This window comes from Artemia franciscana, chromosome 12, assembly GCF_032884065.1.
Source record: "Artemia franciscana chromosome 12, ASM3288406v1, whole genome shotgun sequence".
In the NCBI taxonomy this organism is placed as follows: Eukaryota; Metazoa; Arthropoda; class Branchiopoda; order Anostraca; family Artemiidae; genus Artemia; species Artemia franciscana.
Genome location: NC_088874.1, coordinates 16264611 through 16283017, shown reverse-complemented (window position 1 = coordinate 16283017; position 18407 = coordinate 16264611). Strand labels below are relative to the sequence as shown.

At 36.8% G+C, this 18407-nt stretch overlaps 1 protein-coding gene across 2 annotated transcripts in view; it reads left to right on the top strand.

Moving 5' to 3' along the window:
* The window catches only part of LOC136033756 (deoxyribonuclease TATDN1-like), a 57583-nt gene that overhangs the window by 32055 nt on the left and 7121 nt on the right, over positions 1–18407 (top strand). For both annotated transcript variants that reach the window (XM_065714651.1, XM_065714652.1), the window contains exons 4-5: positions 5800–6006; positions 11141–11344. In XM_065714651.1, coding sequence (XP_065570723.1) covers positions 5800–6006; positions 11141–11344 — 411 coding nt within the window. The remainder of the gene's footprint in view (positions 1–5799; positions 6007–11140; positions 11345–18407) is intronic.

Sequence of the window (18407 nt, the reverse complement as noted above, 5' to 3'; positions counted from 1 at the left end):
AAACACTGATAAAATTGTAACTTGCAGCCCCTCCTCCGGGGCTGTGGGGGAGTAAGTCATCCTCAAAGACATAGTTATTATGTTTTTCGACTATGCTGAACAAAATGGCTATCTCAAAGTTTTAATCTGTTGACTTCGGAAAAAAAATGAGCGTGGGAAGGGGCCTAGGTGCCTTCCAATTTTTTGGTCATTTAAAAGGGCACTAGAACTTTTAATTTCTGTTAGAATGAGCGCTCTTGCGACATTCTAGGACCGCTTGGTCGATAAAATGAGCCCTGAAAAAAAAACACGCACCCGTGATCGGTCTTCCGGCAAAAACACGAAGTTCCACTTTTTTGTAGATAGGAGCTTGAAACTTCTACAACAGGGTTCTTTGGTACGCTGAATGCGATGGTTTGATTTCGTTAAGATTCTATGAATTTTAGGGGGCGTTTCCCTCTATTTTCCAAAATAAGGCAAATTTTCTCAGGCTCGTAGCTTTTGATGTGTAAGACTGAATTTGATGTTACCTATATATTTAAGATTTGCATAAAAATACGATTCTTTTAATGTATCTCTTAGTATCAAAATTCCGTTTTTTAGAGTTTCGTTTGCTATTGAGCCTGGTCGCTCCTTTCTACAGTTCGTTACCACGAACTGTTTGATAATGCAGCGTTTTCTTTACCAATATTTTAAGACATGGGTTAATACTGGGGCTTTGGGCAAGGGCCTATCCAGGAGTTTTGTTCCAAGGGGGTTTTATAAAAAAAAAAGTGTCGAAAACTTGTTTATATAAATTTTTGCTAGTTTTTGTGGGTCAGCCGAAAATTTGGTGGGTAGGGATTTAAACCCTGGAATCTCCCTACTGAATATGGCCTAGGCTGTGGGGGTGATAGCGACCCTGAAGGCAAATTTATTTGGCAATCCGAGATTTTTTTTTAACAAAAATATACATCTAAAAATTTTGGTTCGCTATCGCAGGGTTAGAGAAGGGTCAGATAACAAAAAAGGAACTGAGGGGAGGCTCATTGCTCTCCATTATCTGTTGGCCTTTAAAAAGAATGCTATAACTTTAAATTTCCAATCGAACTAGCCCATTCCCGAGTTTCTAAGCTGACCCTTTCTATTTGAAGCTGGCGGAAAAAATATTTGCCAACTTTTCTGGCTCTTTTGCTGGTTGTGTTTTGAGGGGAAATAAGTTTCGCAGAAACTCGAAAAGAAATATAATAAAAATGAAAAAATAAATACTCTAAGACATTTTACCCAACGTATTCTGCCTGTATATTGAACATTGGTAGATCATTCCGAAGTTCTTTTTCTTTTATTTTCATATGTCATACGTTTTTTGTGGCTGCTCGGTTTTACAGGTGAGGAGATTCTGCTTTTTCTGGGGGGGGGGCAAGTTACATGTCAAAGGTATGCGCTCCTTGGGGCTGGAGGGTTATAACGGTAACCACCCACGACTTCAAAAAAAATTGATATTGCTATTTCGTTTGAATGATCTTTAATTCCAAAAAACGAGCGGGTACACGACCCACACCTGCCCAAGGACTAGGGACTTATATTGTGAACATGTGGATAGCGGAAAAGACGGACATGCTGTATCTGGTGCTACAAATAGATCCGATGAATTCCCTCCTTTTCCAGGATAATTCATTCCTAAAAAAATTCCTCTGTCCAAGGAAAATCCTACCCGAGTAAATTCCTGTTGTGGAAATTTTCCTTTACAAGTAAATTGAGCATCCAAAAACAAAGTATGACGAATAAAAACAATGAAGAAAGGAGTTTTGGAGTATTCTATAAATGCTCCAAAATCTAGGTAGAAACTGGTTGTAGAATATCCTACAATTTTATTTTACATTTTTACTTATTTTTTTGTGTGTTTTTGGGGGTTTTAGTTTTTATAGCAGGGTAAGATAATCGTTAAACAAAATAATTTGAAATTGCGGAATTAGTGGTAAATGTAGAAAAGTTGTACCATGATGGAAGTGGAAAGAAATAGCCAGTGCGAATAATTACTTCCCATGAACTTGACCAGGTACTGACCAGAAGTGCCTTTAGCCAAAATGTTTGGAGGGAGGGGTAATCGATTTTACTGACTATGTGAGTGACATTGCTTTTAAAATTAGTTTAAAAAATAGATAAATACATTTCCGTCATCTTTCTTCTGGAGAAAAAAATGAAAAGTTCAAAAAATTCAGTTTATCTGAAGTTCAAGCCGCGGAGGATACATGGTGGAAAACTAGCTAGGTCTTGATTGTGTACAAAACAAATTAAGACTACACTTTTTGCAAAAGCAAGAGAATCCTTGACTAGGTGTGTAACCTAATATAAACGTTCAAAGCTGCAGATCTCAGGTGACACAGCTGCAAATATATCCTATGCGCATCAGAAAGATTGGCATGTTGTACTTGATTTGACCCGAAGCCTGTCGTTTCGTATGTCTGCATGTTATTGCAGTCGCCAGTTCTTCGTATGTTACTGCAGTCGCCAGTTCTTTCCTCCACCGCAAACAGTTTAGCAGAAATGTAACTGTGTTGAACTTTGTTCGACCCAGATTCATCTAAGGATTTCTAATATCTATGATTGGAAGACCAAAATAAACCCTTGATTCAGAGATTTAGCATAAAGCTTGGAAAGTAAATCGCCATTGGCTATAGAAAGAGCTGCATGGTTGGTCTGATCTTGGTTTTAAGAGAAAAATTCAGTTTTGATTGGTTCTTTGATTGTAACGAACATTATGTAAAGAGGGATCCGGCTCAATAGTAACCGAAATTCTAAAAAACGGAATTTCGATATCAATAGAAACAACAAAAGAATCGAATTTTTCTGCTGAGTTCAAATATATAAGTTTCATCAAGTTTAGTCTTACACGTCAAAAGTGACGAGTCTGAGAAAATTTGCTTTATTTTCGGAAAAAAGGGAAGACGCCGCCTAACAGTCATAAAATCAGCGTATTTTACGCTGAGTCAGCGTATCAGAGAACCCTACTGTAGAGGTTTCAAGCCCCTATCTGGAAAAATGTGGAATTTTGTGCTTTTTGCCAGAAGAAAGAACACGGATGCGTGTTTATGTGTTTTTTTTTCTTCTTTTCATTTCTTTTTTTGTTTTTCCCAGGTGTGATTGTATCCACCCAGTGGTCTTAGAATATTGTGAGAAGGCTTATTTGAACGGAAATTAAAAGTTCTAGTGCTCTTTTTTAAGTGACCAAAAAATTGGAGGGCAACTATGCCCCCTCTCACGCTCATTTTATCCCAAGGTCACCCGATCAAAATTTTGGAATAGCCATTTTGTTCACCATAGTCGAAATATCTAATAACTGTGTCTTTGAGGATGACTTAATCCCCCACAGTCTCCGGGGGAAGTCCTGCAAGCTATGAACTTTGCCCACTGTCTATATATAGCCTAGTGTTGGTTATTTGGAAGTACGAAGACGTTTTCAGGGGGCATTTTTGTGGGAGAAGGGTCAGGGGGAGGGGGTTACGTGGTAGGATATTTTCATGGGAGAAGGGAATTTTCCATCAATGGGGTACTGGATTTGTTTGTAAATCACAGTTTGTGAAGAAATACACAAAATATCACTGATTTATGTGAACAAATAAAGCAAAATGAGAAAATAGGTTTTAGAAAGAAGTACACATTTAAATTTGAGTAGTATCCTCTCAACAAATCCGAGCAAAGCCTACTCCCTTTGAATCCCGATCTGGACACTTTAAAAACTTTTTAAGCGGTATCATTTCTAGATATCTCACTCTCGCAAATCCACCCCCATAAGAGTTGAATTTTTTTGATACTCCAAAGGAATTTAATCTCTCACTGTCATCACAATGCATGCGTACCTCTCAGAATGCATTAAAACCCTTAAGAAATAGTCGAATACAAAAATTTGACTCTTTATTTGTTCGTTTGCATGTTTATTTTTTAGAATTGGATTTTGTTAATTTCAAGATTTAAATTAATGGAATGCAACAGGACATGTGCATCCGACAATTCAATAGAAACGAGGCATTTTCACATAGACTTCTCGGAAATACCTCTAACTATGGCTAAAATTCAGCTCTAATAACACCCCCCCCCCTCTCTAGAATTGCTTGCTAGGGTGGGCTACCCACGTATTGTCACGGTGGTGTGAATACGCATAGCCTTGGCTCAAAGAAATCTGGCATTTTCATCAAAACCTGTCAGAAATAGCTGAATGCAAAAATATGTCCCTTTTTTGTTTGTTTGCATGTTTCATTTTTCAAAATGTGATTTTGTTACTATCTAGATTTAAATTAATGGAATATAACAGACAGGTGAATCCGATAATGCAATAGAAACGAGGTATTTTCAACAAGACCTCTTGGAAATACTTCTTAATATGGCTTAAATTTACCTCTAATAACAACCCTCCCCCTCTGGAATTGCTTGCTAGGGTGGGCTAGCCATATATTGTCGCGGTTGCGTGAATATGCATAGCCCTGGCTGAATGAAACGTGGTATTTTCATTAAAACTTCTCAGATATAACCGAATGCAAAAATACATCTTTTCTATTTGTTTGCATGTTCATTTTCCAAAATGTGATTTTGTTAGTATCGAGATTTAAATAAATGGAATATAACAGACAGGTAGATCCGATAGTGCAATAGAAACGAGGTATTTTCTTTGAGACGCCTCGGAAATAACTCTTAATAAAATTTGTAAGTACCAAAGTTTTGGATAAGACTTCGATAGGTAATCGTTTACGCAATTTAAGCATCTTTTACCTCCTCTCGGCTTTATTTCACCCTTATAGCACATTCCACTTCCAATAGTGTAATAGAATCTATCACTAAAAAGTGCGCTATGAGCAAGAGCAACCCACAATATTATCTGATAACACTCTCTAAAAGTGTTACTGGACATTCAGGTGCATACCAAGCGTAACAAAATTCTAGTAATCGATTTTCCCCCGTCTGTATGTCAATTATTGCAGGCATATGGGAACATGCTATTCCTTTAATCATTCTAGTATGCGTTAACATACTAGTTAGCAGTTGGTTATCATGTAAAATGTACTAGCCGAATAATAGTATTAAGAAGATCTAGAAAATAACTATCTTTTCAGTAGCAGTGATGATATCTTGGGCTTATTACGATTATATTCCAAACGGTAGAGTGGACCAGTGAACACTGATTTTTCTACCATCTATTATAACTTTTTTTCTGGCTTCATAGTCATAGAGACTTGGGGGTGTGTCTAACTCGATCACAAATTAGAAGCTCTGGTATTCTTGTAGAGTTGACAACCCTTTTTAAGGGTTGCAATCAGACGCCTTTCAACTTCTAGTCCACCACAGGGTGCCCCTCCCTTAAGCTCTAACCCATATTGAATCGTATCAAAATTTAAAAATAGCTGTTTTGGTCAAAACGGTTCTAATGTATGAAAAAATTCCTCAGTGTGTGCAATGATAAGCGTAGCCCCGAGGATTCCCGTTCTTGCTGATTAAAAATCTGATTTTTATTGGAAGTGGATCATTGGGGGGGGGGAATAAAGCTGTATTTGGAAAAACTGGCAAAATATTGCTTCACAAAATTTATTTGATTCGTGTCATCCGAATGACTCTTTAGTTTGTTTTTGTTGGAGTGCTTTCCAAGAAAAGAAGAACTTGCAGTAAAGCCTATGTCTTTTTCTTGATAGATGCCAAAGATTTAATATATTAAATGTTTCATAAATGTAATATGCAGCTTGAGATTTTAAGTTTCAGACGCTCAGAAGATATTTTGGAAGCCTAATTGTCATTAGTTCACAGATTCCAAGATGTGTTATCCGTAATATTGATTTATATTGTATGTTTTAGGTATTTTGAGTATCAGCTAGAGCTGGCTAAGCTAACAGGACTGCCATTATTTTTACACAATAGGAAATCAACAGGCGATCTGCTTGAAATTTTAAAGCGCAACAATACTAATTCTGGTCTGAAAGGTGTTGTTCACTCCTTTGATGGTAGTTATGACGAAGCTAAGGAAATTTTAATGCTGGGATTTGACGTTGGAATTAATGGATGGTAATATTTCATTTTTATCAAAACTAGGCTTGGAAATTGCAGAATTCTTCACTCTTTAAGGTCCACTTTTCATCTTCTTTTTAAGAACCTCTACAGCCTTTTATGACTCACCGCACCCCCTGTTGAAAGGATTCTTTTTAGCTAGAACTTAAAACAACAGAGATTATACTTATCGTGTAATAGTCATAAGTATCTAGAACTCCCTGGATTTCTAGGATCTATATCATGGTCAATATTCAATTGCAGATCATGTTAAATCTGTTTCTGTAATTTTTTCTCTATGGAACATGATGTTGATATTATCTGGTGCTTTTCCATTGATGTTGATGTTGATATATGGTATTATATATTATATTATGCCATTGATATATGATATTATCAAATACTATTCCAAGATAAGTTTTTCCGACTTTAAATTTTTTTTTTTTTTTTTTGCTAAAAGATTAACATTGCTAATTTTTTAATCGAAAAGTAGCTACAAGGAGTCACTGAGCTAAATTTTTGTGTTGAACCATGCATAAAAATGCAAATTAAGGAAAGGAGAATAGGAAAGTATTTGGTTTGGGGAAAAGTGCTATAAATAACAAAGGATTGCTATAAATTAGTTGTTTTTTAATACAATAATTTATTATTGATTAAGATACAAATACAAGAAGTAATCTGTGGCACACCGAAAATAAAACCTTTGAGGCATTACTGCGAAAACAAAAACAGTAGAAAAATTATAATAAACATAATTGAGTAGATATCACGAAGTCAATTTAGCGAATTTTAACTGCTGATGAACCGTCTACAAGGGTATATGCTATAAGCAACCTACACATGAACCTATTTTATGCTTGTAAAAGGTCTAATATTATGATTTTTACAAAATAACTAGCTATCAAAATAACTTAATGGGATGAGTTGAACGTTTTAGTTGTTTCTCTGTCAGGGCTTACAAGTTTTTGCTCCTGGATCAGAGCCTGTAACGATAGCTGATAGCTGTAACGACAGCTCTGCAGGTATATCCTTTTAAAGCGGGTGAAATCCTTCCTCATTGATAGAACCCCTGCACGCTCTATCAGCAGCGTGAGGCTGGTTTGTTGCCCAAATTATTCCTTAGCGTTCTACTTGAATTTTGAACTGTGCCCCTCTTTCCTCGTCTTCCTTGATCTTTAACAAGTTTCAGACAAAACGTCTAGTTGCTCATCAAAAAAAGATAGAACAGATTTCATTCTTCTGCTTGACACATAAGATGGCCTATCACTCATCATAGCCCTATCACTTTCTAGGGCTATGATGAGATAAAGGTTGAGATAGCCAGGGCATGTTCTGCGGATGCAGGATAGTAGATTGTCACAGATCGTCCTTGTTGTCCAACCGTCTAGGGCCAAACGAAAAGCAGGTCGTCCCGAGTAGTACGTTGGTAGTACGTACCCGGTAGTACGTACCCGGTAGTACGTTGTAGAGAAAGATTTAAGGAAAATAGGAACTTCTTGGGAGGGTCTAAAGAGATGGACTTTAAATAGATTGGGATGGAGGAGCATGCGTGCAAAGCTGTGTTGGCCTCATGCAGCTTCTTACTGCAGTGAGTTGTTAATAGTAGTAGTAATTATCATGATGATTTCAGTGCATGCAAGAAATAACTTATTCGAATAATGTTATTTTATAATAAGTAGACTCGAACAGCCTGATTCTTGGTGGACTTAAGGTTACGACCTAAACGTTCACAAGAATTTCGTTTTTGATTGCTCTAGCGAAAACCGTGATCCTTTTTGTTTGCATGTACTATTTAACCACGCCATCTGTCTTATCAATCTGATTCCTGAGATATTTTCAAAATGTAATGCGTGTTTCCTTATTTTCTTCACAGTTACGAATCACAGATAAGCAACAACAATATCATATAAGGAAGAACTTACAAGATTGCGAGTGAGGGAAATATGGAATAATGCGTAGGCTATAGAAAATGAGGTGACAAAGATAATAAGAAATATTTTGCGTGATAAGAAGGTACTGGTTTGGCAGTAAGAAAGATGCTACTATGGTTTTTTTACGACTTATGATTGTAAAGGAAACATTGGGCGAAGGTACATTTGTTTAAGATTAAATTGAGAAAGGAGGAGCAATGAGGGTGAATAGTTCACCACTTGTGGCATGGAGAAAATATTTAGGGAATCAGAAAGGGCAGAATGGCTAATTTTTGCCATTGTTGTGGAGATATGGGTGGGTCATGTGATTGGTGAGCGTGGAGATTGAGTAAGTTGAGGTAAGGTGTTTATATAGAGTTTACATTATTTTTGTTGATGTTAATTGGAATTAAATTTTTCATTTTGTATTGTGATGACCCTATGGCTTTTAGAACAACGAATAACATCAAGATCAATGAAGTATTGATTATTAACAAATGAGAAAAACTTAAAAACCCTTTTGGATGTCAAAAACATCAAGATCTGGCTAGAAAAATCCAAGGTCACTGATTGCGTGGTAAAGAAAATGTTCCTAGATATACATAGAGGGTTTGGTTCAGTATAAAGTGATGGTTTTTCAATTACCTTTTACTTTCCTATTAAGATATTTTCCAGACTCTTAGTTCATTAGTGTTCACTTTGAAAATGATTACTATGCATATCTTTGCTATGAATCAATAAAATAGACAGGCTCGTTTTGAAGGAAACCCTTGGTGTTATTATACAAGTAAGACCTTTCCAGTACTTTGAAAAATAGACCCCTCTATTAAAGTCTCTGAGCTTCTTGAATTTATACAACGAAAATGGCTTACAATTAAAAAAAAGGCATTTTTAAAAATAAAAAAGAGAAGGACTGATTTTCGAGCTGTTCTTTAACTTTCGGCTGCTGCCTGAAAAGTTACCGCCGTCACATCATTGGTTACATCACGTAAAGTGCCTGGAAAATGTGCTTATCAAAATATCCCTCTGATGCGATTAATTAAAAAAAAAAATTCCACAAAATAGGTTTTGCTAAGAAAAGTAGAGCTACATAAAATAAAAAGGAGCAGAATAATAGTCCAAAAAGTCAAATTATAGTCCAAGATACCACAAATCACCATCAGTAACTAAATGAAGCACAAAATGAGTAGAAATTACAATAAATAACCGAGTTAAGCTCAAAACGAGCAAAAATTAACATGAGTAAGACTGACACCCCCTGCCATCTGAAGATTAAAACCTAATTTGTACTTTATTGATATAAAAACAAAAAATATGAGTGTGAATGGACTGTTTAATATACATATACTGATATTTATTCCTTAACGGCTCAATAATTCTTTTTTTTAAGTTAAGTAAAAATATTTAAAATGTATTATGTTTTCAGTAAAGTGCAAACTATGTTCTCTTCAACATCCCCACAAACACAAGCTGAAATTTTCAAGTTAATACCATAAGCCGCTCCTGAAGCATTGATGATCCGTTCTCTTAACAACATGCTGGCTTATTTGCATAGTCTATTTTGATTTAGTTCAATACTGTTTCAATGTTCCCCAAAATTATCGCCTTAATATCCTGAGCTTTATTAACAGCAGTAGTAGTAGTACTAGTAGCAATAACAGTAGCAACAGTAATAATAGCGGTAGAATTAATAGTAGTAGTCAGAGCTTTACTAACAGTAGTAGTAGTATTAGAATGCAAATATTGCCTTTTCGTTAATTAAACATTCCCTACAACAAGCCGTACAAGTTTCAACTTCACACACCAACGCGGTCTTAAGATATTGCTGATACGTCCTTTTGATGACCCGCATCCAGAGAGCATATTATGATTCAGTTCAACTTCCCCCCTCACCAATATTCACGACAATTTCACATTCATACCCTTGGGCATAGTTTTAAAGTAGACGAAGTACTAGTAGTAGTAGTACTAGTTGTAGGATTAGTAGTAATATTAACAGTATTAGCACTAGTAATAGTCGTAGCAGTTATAAAATATTGATTTTTGGTCAGTTGAACACCCCTCAGCTAAAAAACTCCAGTTGCAGTTTTTTTCTCAAAGTGTGTTTTTTAGTTTTCAACTAGAAAGGTGACCGGGTGTCTATATACAAGAACGGTGACCGTAAACCTCTGGAAAAAGTTTTTGACCATGGATATTACATTAATACCTTAGTTGTGCTTCTCAGCCTTTTCACTTCTAAACAGTACAATTCTGGTGCCATTTGGCACGTTACGAGCAGTATATTTTAAACGAGGAATCGAACATCTCTCTAATCTTGCAGCAGCCAGTTAGTGCCAACGGAATAAAAAGAAAAGACACTTTCCTGGTCCTCACGGACTTTCCTAGTTTGTAAAGGAGAAAAGGGGGGCTAAGCTTCTGGTGTTGGGTTTTAGAGTATGAAATGTCGACTGGCTATCTTAAAGTTTACATATTTTACCATTTTGACTTTCTTCGGGCAGAAAACGGCCTTCTATTCTTGACGTGTTCTCTTTTGTTACTTAAATGGGGTATTAGTTAATTATGATATAAGTCAGTGAGCCCCCTTTCAATATTACACGACCAGTGACCCGACAAGATTACCACTAGGGAAAGACCCCCCAAAAAGCAGAAATAAGAAAGTAATTTCCGTTGTTGCTCAAGGGGGGAACTATAAGTATTCATCTTAGAGTTTTCGACAATGGCATTTCCAGAAGTACACTTTTTTTTATCCACCACCAGGATGGAAGAGTTTAAGATTCTTTTAGAGTCACTGAAATATCATTTCGACATAAACTTTTGCTATAAAGTTAAACGAATGTAATTGAAGTCTTTCCTGAATCGCCTTTAAAGGAATTTTTTCACTGGAAACGTGTTTTTATACTGTCTGTTACTATGGGCCGTCGTTTGTCCTTTACTTGATTGTAGCTATTGCTGCGACCAAAATTTTAAGAACTAGTTTTGAAACTGGAGGATCCAGTCTTCTCTGAAGAAATGCAAAAGAACAGGCAAATTATTTGAAGAAAATTATAAGGGAAACCATAAAACTACCGATTTTAGGGAGAGAGTTAAGTCTGAAGACCCTCCCTGCGTATTTGTCTGTGTTGCACGTATTTTCATCAAGTCATCTTCACATCAAAGGTCACATTTTAGAAAGTTCAAAAATTAGAATTTGAGTCCCTTGAAAAGACCATTAATTATATTTTTTTAGACTACTTTTGTTTCAGCTCGTTGAAAACAGAAGAAAACCTTCAAGTTGCTGCTCTAATTCCAGAAGATAGACTTCATATTGAGACTGACTCTCCATGGTGTGAGATAAGACCAACTCATGCTGGCTTCAAACACATAAAAACCTTTTATCCCTCTGTAAAACGAGAAAAATGGAATCCAGATGCCTTGGTTAAGTCAAGAAATGAACCTTGCCAAATTCGGTGAGTATTTTCAAGTCTCGCGTAGTGATATTTCTAAAATGCTCTATTATAGATTCTTCTGAAATCTGCTGGGTTTTTTTAAAGCCTCCTCCATTACTTTGCTGTCCTCAAATGATGTAAAATAGGTGCCAGCGGACTTTTGCTTCAACATCCATCATTTCTCTTCCAAATCGTTGTTAGTACAGGTATAGTTCCGGCCAGTTGCTATATTAGACTTGGACACTGTGTTCTCAAAAACAGGTGACAACACCCCCACCCACGCCCGCCAATTTCCCACACATATAAGATCAAAATTTTAAGGTAGCCATATTGTTTAATATAGTTGAAAGGTCCAACAACTATGTATTTGGGGATGTCAACCCCCCCGCCCCACTCTCAGGGTAAGGGCTGTAAGTTACACAATTCGTCCACTGTTTACATATAATATTTGTTATTGAGAAAAGTGGCTACGTTTGACCTTTACTCTCCAAAAACAGGTGAGCAAGGTGACAAACGTTCCTTATGTCGTCACATTACTGTATGTTGCAAACTGTTTGAATCCCTTTATTTTCTATGAATTTGCTTCGGATATCCAGGGCTTTTGTATGGAGTGGTGTATTTTTTTGAGGAAGGGGGCTTGCGAATGAGTATTAAAAAGCGTATACGTATTTTCTGTGTATTTACGAGTCGGGTGAAAACTGGAAGGGGGGATAATCCTTGTAAACCCTTCCCCTTTTTATAAACCAAGTCCCTGTTTGATATTTACGCTAAGCTGTTCAAAAACTTTTGATAGAAAAATTTTCTTGGCTAATATGTTTCTTTTTAATAGGTGATTAAAAATAAGTACAAACAGTTATAAAAAAAAACTTGGAAATATACTTAACGTCATTAGAAATAAGATAATTCAGACACCCTTGAAGAATTATTTCCGAATACTAAAACTAAATTTGAAAAATTGGTTGAATCAGGGATTATCATATTTGATATGCTTAAAAGAAACAACTATAGTTTAGGAAGTGCAAGTTTCTGTGGTAAGTTTATTTTTACTGCTAAAAATGGTGAAAAGGGCGCAACTGTTAAAAATTTTCTGCAGGGTCTATTTGGTATTCAACTTTTTAGTAGTCCGTTCCATCCACGATTACTACTAATAATACTTCCCAGGTATTAGAAGCTATCCATTTGATAGATTTTCTCATTAAATGACATCGCCTTTCCATGTTAATTTTTTGCTAATCTATGACACTTAGTCACCCGAATACAGATTTTCAAGCGTGTTCTTTCAATCTGAACCCTCAAAACTTATTCGTTTCATTAACAGTTATTATCTAGGACTCCCAAATCACCTGCATATTGTAATTTTGATTAGTATTATCTTCCCACCCGACACTCTGTTTTTGCACAGCATTTACCGTTCTCCATAGGACAAAGTCTTTAAAAAAAATCATATTAACGTGTATAAGACACCACCCTTTTAACTCCTGATTCCACACTTAATCAACTACTGACATAACTTCCTGCCTTAACTACAGCCGTATTAGTCTAGTACATAGCGCTAATCGCTTTAATGTATTTATTTTGTACATTGTCCAAGGCTATAGGACCTTCAATAAAGTTTTTTATCAGTTGAATCAAAGCCTTTTCTTTCTGAAAAATAACTTTACAAAATTTTTCCACAAAATAAGCTTTTTAAGGAAAAGTAAAGAGCTCCATTAAAGCAAAAATTAGCAGAAATAAAATCAAATATTCTTCCAAGCTTAAAACTACCACAAATAGTTAAATGAAACTCAAAATGAACTGAAATCGCAATAAATAACCGAGTCAAGCTCAAAACAAGCAGAAATTAGTATGAGTAGGGCTGACAACTCCCAAGCCCCCCTAAGACTAAAACATAATTTACACTTTGCTAAAAACAAAATATATTTTAGATGTTTTCAGTTTTTTAACATTCATAAATCAAAATTACAAACACTCTAAGGAATAAATATCAGTCTATGTATATCAAACTGTCAATCCAAATTCATTTGTTTTTGTTTGTTGTTTTTTCAGTAAAGTGCAAATTAATATTCTGGTCTTAAGAAGGCGTGGAGGTTGTCAGCCCTACACATGTTAATTACCGCTCGTTATCAATTTGACTCGGTTATTTATTGTAAGAAAATTCTAACTTAATAACGTAAGCCGTTCTTGAGACACAGCTCTGTCACCCTTTTGACAATCTTCATATTCCTTTTTTATTTGGTTCAGCATCCACCTAAATACTCCTTGAAAGCTTCGCCTTAATACCTTTAGCTTGCATAGTAGCATTAGTAACAGTACTCATCTAGCACCTTTGGTTTTCTTCAACATCCCCTTCAACACACATTGAACGTTTCAACTTATTACCATAAACCGTTCCTGAAGCATTGCTCTGATATGTCCTCTTGAGACCCTTTATGGGCATACTGTGTTTCGATTCAGTTCAGTACAGTTTCAACATTTGCCAAATTTTTCGCCTTAATACCCTTAGCTTTAGTAGCAGTAATAGTAGTACCAGTAGTAATAATAGTAGCACAGTAGTAGTAGTAGTAGTATGGGTGGTATAAGTAGAATTAGTTGCATTAGGATGTAGATAGCGTCTTTTGGTTTTTATGGCACTTGGTATTAACCAAGTGACATATAGCAATCGCCAATTCTGTCGGTCTGTCTGTCTGTCGGTCTAGGACGATGATATTTGGCAAGCGTATCAGGGACCGGACCAGATTAAATTAGAAATAGTCGTTTTCCCGATTTGACCATCTGGGGGAGAGTGGGGGGCCGGTTAATTCACAAAAAATAGAAAAAATGAAGTATTTTTAACTTATGAGCGGGTAATTGGATCTTAATGAAATTTGATGTTTGGAATGATATTGTGTCTCAGAGCTCTTATTTTAAATCCCGGCCGGATGTGATGACATTGGGGGGAGTTGGAGGGGGGAAACCTAAAGTCCCGGTTTTGCTACTTTAGGCACTTCCAGGTAAGCTAGGACGATGAAATTTGGCAAGCATATCAGGGACCGGACCAGATTAAATTAGAAATAGTCGTTTTCCCGATTTGAAAATCTGGGGGGGAGTGGGGGGCCGGTTAATTCGGAAAAAAATAGAAAAAAGGAAGTATTTTTAACTTATGAGCGGGTGATTGGATCTTAATGAAATCTGATGTTTGGAATGATATTGTGTCTCAGAGCTCTTATTTTAAATTCCGATCGGATCTGATGACATTGGGGGGAGTTGGAGGGGGAACCTAAAATCTTGGAAAACACTTAGAGTGGAGGGATCGGGATGAAACTTGATGGGAAAAATAAGCGCAAGTCCCAGATACATGATTGACATAATCGGAACTGATTCGTTCTCTTTGGGGTAGTTGGGGGGGGGGGGGTAATTCTTAAAAATTAGAAAAAATGAGGTATTTTCAACTTACGAACGGGTGATCGGATCTCAATGAAATTTGATGTTTAGAAGGATATCGTGTCTTAGAGCTCTTATTTTAAATCCCGACCGGATCTGGTGACGGGGGCGGGGAGTTGGGAGGGGGAAACCTAAAACTTGGAAAACACTTAGAGTGGAGGGATCGGGATGAAACTTGGTGGGAAAAATAAGCACAAGTCCTAGATACATAATTGACATAACCGGAACGGATCTTCTCTGTTTTGGGGAGTTGGGGGGGGGGGGTTAATTCTGAAAAAATAGAAAAAATGAGGTATTTGTAACTTACGAAGGAGTGATCGGATCTCAATGAAATTTGGAAGGATATCGTGTCTCAGAGCTCTTATTTTAAATCCTGACCGGATCTGGTGACACTGGGGGACGTTTGGGGTGGGGGAACCTAAAATCATGGAAAACGCTTAGATTGGAGGGATCGGGATGAAACTTGGTGGGAAAGATAAGCAGAATTCTTACATACGTGATTTACATAATTGGAACGGATCCGCTCTATTGGGGGGGGGGTCAATTCTGAAAAATAAGAAAAAATGACGTATTTTTAACTTACGAAGGAGTGATCGGATCTTCATGAAACTTCATATTTAGAAGGACCTCGTAACTCGGATCTCTTATTTCAAATCTCAACCGGATCAAGCGTAATTGGGGGGGGGGGCAGTCGGAGGGACCGAAAATCTTAGAAAATACTTAAAGCGGTGAGATCAGGTTGAAACTCGATGGGAAGAATAGAAACCTGTATAAGATACGTGACTGACATAACCGGACCGGATCTGCTTTCTTTGGTGGAATTGGGGGGGGGGGGGTAATTTTGAAAATTGAGGTATTTGTAACTTACGAAAGGGTGACCAGATCTTAATAAAATTTGATATTTAGAAGGATCTTGTGCTTTAAAGTTCTAATTTTAAATTCCGACCAGATCCTGTGACATTGGGGGGAGTTGGAGGGGGAAACAGGAATTCTTGGATAACGTGAAAATTGGGGTATTTTTATCTTACGAATAGATGATCGGATCTTAATGAAATTTGATTGTTAGAAGGAATTCATGTCTCAGAGCTCTTATTTCAAATCCTGACCAGATCTTTTGACATTGGGGGGAGTTAGAGAGGGAATCTTGGAAAAACACTTGGAGTGGAGGAATCGGGATGAAGCTTGGTGGATAGAATAAACAAATGTCCTTGACACGTGATTGACAGAATCGTACTGGATTCGCTCTCTTTGTGGGAGTTGGGGGGAGGGGTTCAGTGATTTGGCGAGTTTGGTGCTTCTGGACGTGCTAGGACGATGAAAATTGTTAGGCGTGTCAGGGAGCTGCACAATTTGACTTGATAAAGTCGTTTTCCCAGATTCGACCATCTTGGGGGCTAAAGGGAGAGGAATAATTAGAAAAAATTATGTATTTATAACTTACGAGTGGGTGATCGGATCTTAATGAATTTTGATATTTAAAAGGACATCATGACTCAGGGCTCTTATTTTAAATCCTGACCGGCATTAAGCCTCTCAGTTTCCTTTTTAAATCAATCTATTAATTCTTAGAATTTTGTTAGAGCTCAAACCATATGATCTCTTGGCTCTTAGCTCTTCTCGCCTCGTCACAAGTGCCATATGAGCTCTTAGCTCTTGTTCAAGATCCCAATAATAACCACCAGTTGTAGTAGCAGCAGTAGTATTAACATATTACCTTTTGGTCAGTAGAACATCCCTCTCATAAAGTCCTGGGATTTTCAACTTAATACAATTAGCTTTGTTATGACATTGTCGATGTGTCCTTTTGATAACCTTTATTTGTATTTACTTCTTGAATTTTCATCTTAATGATCTTAGCCTTACAAATAGTTGCAATAGAAGTAGTAGTTGGGGTAGTAGTAGTAAACGTAGCAATGGTAGTAGTATTAGTAGTAGCGTTCACATATTTCTATTGGTCAGTTGATCTTCCCCTTGAAGCATCCTCTGAAAGTTTCAACATAATACCTAAATTCATTCTTGAGACATGCCTTTTTGACAATCCGGAAGCATATAGTGTCTTTTGATTGAATTCAAAATTCCTCTCATTATTTTCTCAAATTTTCAGCTTCATAGCCTTAAAATTACTAGTATCCTAGTGGTCATGGTGGTAGTAGGAGAAGCAGTAGTAGTATTGTATTAGTATTAGTTTTAAGAATAGTTGTAGCAGTATTAATAACAGCAGTAGCATGTACATGTTTCCTTTTGCTCTGTTGAATATCTCCCTCATGATACCCCGAAAGTTACGTCTTGATATGGTAAGCCGTTCCAAAAATATTGCTAATGTTCCCTTTTGACCCCCTTTTGATGACCCTTTTATCTTAATACTCGTAGCCTTACAAGTATTTGCATCTGAAGCAGTAGTTGGAATAGTTTAGTAGCAGCAGTAAAATTAGCAGTATTAGAGCTAGCATGCACGTGTTGCCTTTTGGTCAATCGATCTTCCCATTTAAGCATTTTCTGAAAGTTCCAACTTAATACCCAAATCCATTCTTGAGATACACACTTGTGACAATCTACATGTATATAGTGTGTTTTGATTTAATTCAAATTCCCCTTCAATATTCTCTCAATTTTTGACCTTCATACGCATAGTCTTATTAGTACTAGTATCAGTAGTGGTAGTTGTAGGAGCAATAATAGTGTTGTATTATTAGTAGTAGTAACAATAGTAGTAGCAGTATTAGTTGTAGTAATAGTTGGTAAGTGTTGCCTTTTGGTCAGGTGAACGCCCCCGCATGATGCCCTAGACGTTTTATCTGGATAAGGTAAGCCGCTCCGATATATTGCTGATACGCCTATATCAGCAATCTCTATGCACATGGTATATTTTTATTTAGTTCAAACTTCCCCTCGACGTTTCCTCAGATGATCATTTTAATATCCTCAGCCTTGGTAGTACTCGCTACAGAATTAGTAGTTTTAGTGGTAGTGGTAGCAGTAATAGTTATAACAGTATTAGTAGTCGTAGTTGTAGTAACATGAAAATATTTCCTTTTAGGTCAATTGATCATCTCCCTTATCATTTCCTAAAACTGTCTAATTTATTTACTCAGTCATTCCTGAGTTAAATCCTTTTTACAACCCGTATGCACATAAGGTGTTTTGATTTAGGTCAGCACTGCCCCTCAACATTCTCTGAAAGGCTCACTAGAATGCCCTTCGTCTTTTTGGGAGGTAAAGGTCAAACATGCTCGTAAACAATGGACGAATTGCTCATGGACGAACATCCAATTTTGATTGGGTATGTTTTGGGAAATGATGGACGTTGGGGAGGGGGTGGCTGGTTGCCCTCTGATCACTTCTGACTCTTAAAAAGGGCACTTGAACTTTCAGTTTTCAATCAAATGGACCCCTTCGAAGTTTATACGACGACCTATTCCATATAAATCCTATACTCTCCCGAGCCATAAGTTACAACTCTTGCGCTTGGGGGGCTGTGTTACCCTGAAGGAAATGTTGTAAGGTTTTTGGACTATTTTGAACAAAATAGTGGTGTCACAATTTCGATCTGTTGTGTTTGCGGAAAACAGGGTGTCGGGGGGAGGGTAGAGGGGGCTAGTGACCCTCATATCACTTTGGATCCTAAAAAGGAACTAGAACTTTTAATTTCCAATCAAAGGAGCCT